Genomic DNA, 663 nt, shown 5'->3' with positions numbered 1-663 from the left:
CAGCAGTGTATGCAGTATGTTTTTTCTAAACAGGCTTAAGATACAGGTAATTTTTTCCCTCCCCGTTCTCAGTGAGCACTTCATAATAACAACAAAATATGCTGAAAACAGGGTAAGAACAGTTTTAAAATACTAAAAGCTGTATTGTCATGATTCATATGAAAAGTTCTTACAATTGCATCTATATTTTTATTGGATACATTCAGGTGAGTTGCTTTCCTCAGGTACTGGGAGAAAGACTCTTCTTTGTGGTTCTTGCGATTGATGCTTTTAGCAATTAAGTCCATTGTGAGTCGAACCATAATTCTGTAACAAACCAAATTTTCACAGACAGCTGCTTTGGTATCATTAAGAATTTAAAATGTTCTTGTAAGGTGACTTTTATAAAACTCCTTCAAAATAAACAAGTTTTCATTGTCTGCACACAGAAGCTCTGGAAAAGTTAAAAACAATTAACAAGATCTGAGTCAACTTCCTCTTGCAATTCCTTTTCTTTTTTTTGTTTATGCCAAGACAATTATGAATAAACAGAAGCTTTTGCCTTTATAAATCACACCCCCCCTTTTAGATTTTGACATTACTTAAAACATCTTCCAGAAAATAAGTGGCACATCACATTTTCTTTGTTGTTTTAATATGCTTGAGACACTCATAACCTGCTAC

General features: G+C 33.3%; 1 protein-coding gene across 2 annotated transcripts in view; it reads right to left on the bottom strand.

The window, feature by feature from the left end:
• The window catches only part of PPP1R42 (protein phosphatase 1 regulatory subunit 42), a 57,025-nt gene that overhangs the window by 54,747 nt on the left and 1,615 nt on the right, over window positions 1-663 (bottom strand). For both annotated transcript variants that reach the window (XM_014522328.2, XM_025210246.1), the window contains exon 2: window positions 174-433. In XM_014522328.2, the coding sequence (XP_014377814.1) occupies window positions 174-302 (129 nt within the window). In that variant the 5' untranslated portion in view covers window positions 303-433. The remainder of the gene's footprint in view (window positions 1-173; window positions 434-663) is intronic.

Source organism: Alligator sinensis, unplaced genomic scaffold (genome assembly GCF_000455745.1).
Source record: "Alligator sinensis unplaced genomic scaffold, ASM45574v1 scaffold1102_1, whole genome shotgun sequence".
Taxonomy (NCBI): Eukaryota; Metazoa; Chordata; order Crocodylia; family Alligatoridae; genus Alligator; species Alligator sinensis.
Note: the sequence above shows the minus strand (reverse complement) of the source record. Positions and strands in the feature narration are given on the sequence as shown.